At 40.6% G+C, this 1,166-nt stretch overlaps 1 protein-coding gene across 1 annotated transcript in view; it reads left to right on the forward strand.

Annotated features, from left to right (window-relative positions):
• Positions 1 to 935, forward strand: part of LOC141827293 (DNA repair protein RAD51 homolog 1-like) — a 2,582-nt gene extending 1,647 nt beyond the window's left edge. The window contains exon 6 of the mRNA XM_074714507.1: positions 881 to 935. Within this exon, the coding sequence (XP_074570608.1) occupies positions 881 to 935 (55 nt within the window). The remainder of the gene's footprint in view (positions 1 to 880) is intronic.
• Positions 936 to 1,166: the final 231 nt, after the last annotated feature.

Here is a 1,166-nt window from a genome sequence, read left to right on the forward strand (position 1 = left end):
GAAAGAGCAAACTGTAGCGTCCGTCAAGGCTCTGATAAGGGCGGGCGTTACACTAGACCCTGGGGTTTTTTATCTCCTCAGGTAATAGATAAGGATAATGAAGCTTAGAGTTCTGTCGGGCTGCCCCTATCTCACAACAAGGCAAAGTTGGTCTCCCTTCGTGTGTTTTTGAATTGTTGAGTACTTCGTATGGTTTTGTTCGGATTTTTATTTGGTTTGTGGAGTTTTTCATTGGATTTTTATTGTGAGCACTATCGTGGTGCTTTGGCATTTTCCTTGTGTATGCAGATTTGTTGTAGTAGTGGATGCATGTGTGTATATTGTAGTTATGGCCGTGTGCGCCCTTGTGTATGTGTGTTGGATTGTAGATGGCCGTGTGGGCCTCTATCTTACTATATATTCAGGGAAAGTTGAATTGTTATAAGGGAGATGCTGTCGAAATTTTTCGGACAGCCGTCTTTCGGGATGTAACATGTTCGCAATACGATTCATAGCTTGAGAGAATTTGTGATTGGATCACAACTACTGAGCATCCTTACATGTGCAATTATGAATTTATTGAAATTATCCCTAGCCGAGGAATTGATGATCATGGACGTCATCGATTCTGTCGAGACTAACACATTTTAAACTCCTTGGTTAGCCAAGCAGCTGATATCGCTGGCTGAAGACATTGGATATTGAGAGTTAAACATGAATCCTAGTTAAAGGTAACCAGTTCATTAGAGTGACCTTCCTTGAGACTTCATATAATTTTATACGTATGTCAATGAAGATCTCAGTGCATTTTAAGTGTGAGTTTCATTTGACTTATGGTATTCAAGTCACCTTGGTCATGGAGGTTTATACTTTGACATCTTATGCGAACATCTTTGAGGAGGTGTAGACCCGAGATGATTGGGTACAAGTTGAAGTACCTGAAGGTGTTTGAATAGCCCACAGAGGATTCACCGCTCCCGTGAAAAGGAGATGTATACACTGCGATCGCTTGTTAGAATTGTTATTAAAAGTCTTTGGCTAAAGTATCACATGTCAAGAGTATGGTACTCTTGGACACAGGTACAAGTAACTTTAATCCATAGAATACGAAAAATAGCTTAGGCTAGGTGTGTCATAGTCAGTCTAGTGGGGACTGATACACATAGACTATGTTTTGAACCAAGCAG

Source organism: Curcuma longa, chromosome 4, assembly GCF_044706935.1.
Source record: "Curcuma longa cultivar G26 ecotype Majalengka, Jawa Barat chromosome 4, ITB_CL_G26_1.1, whole genome shotgun sequence".
In the NCBI taxonomy this organism is placed as follows: domain Eukaryota; kingdom Viridiplantae; phylum Streptophyta; class Magnoliopsida; order Zingiberales; family Zingiberaceae; genus Curcuma; species Curcuma longa.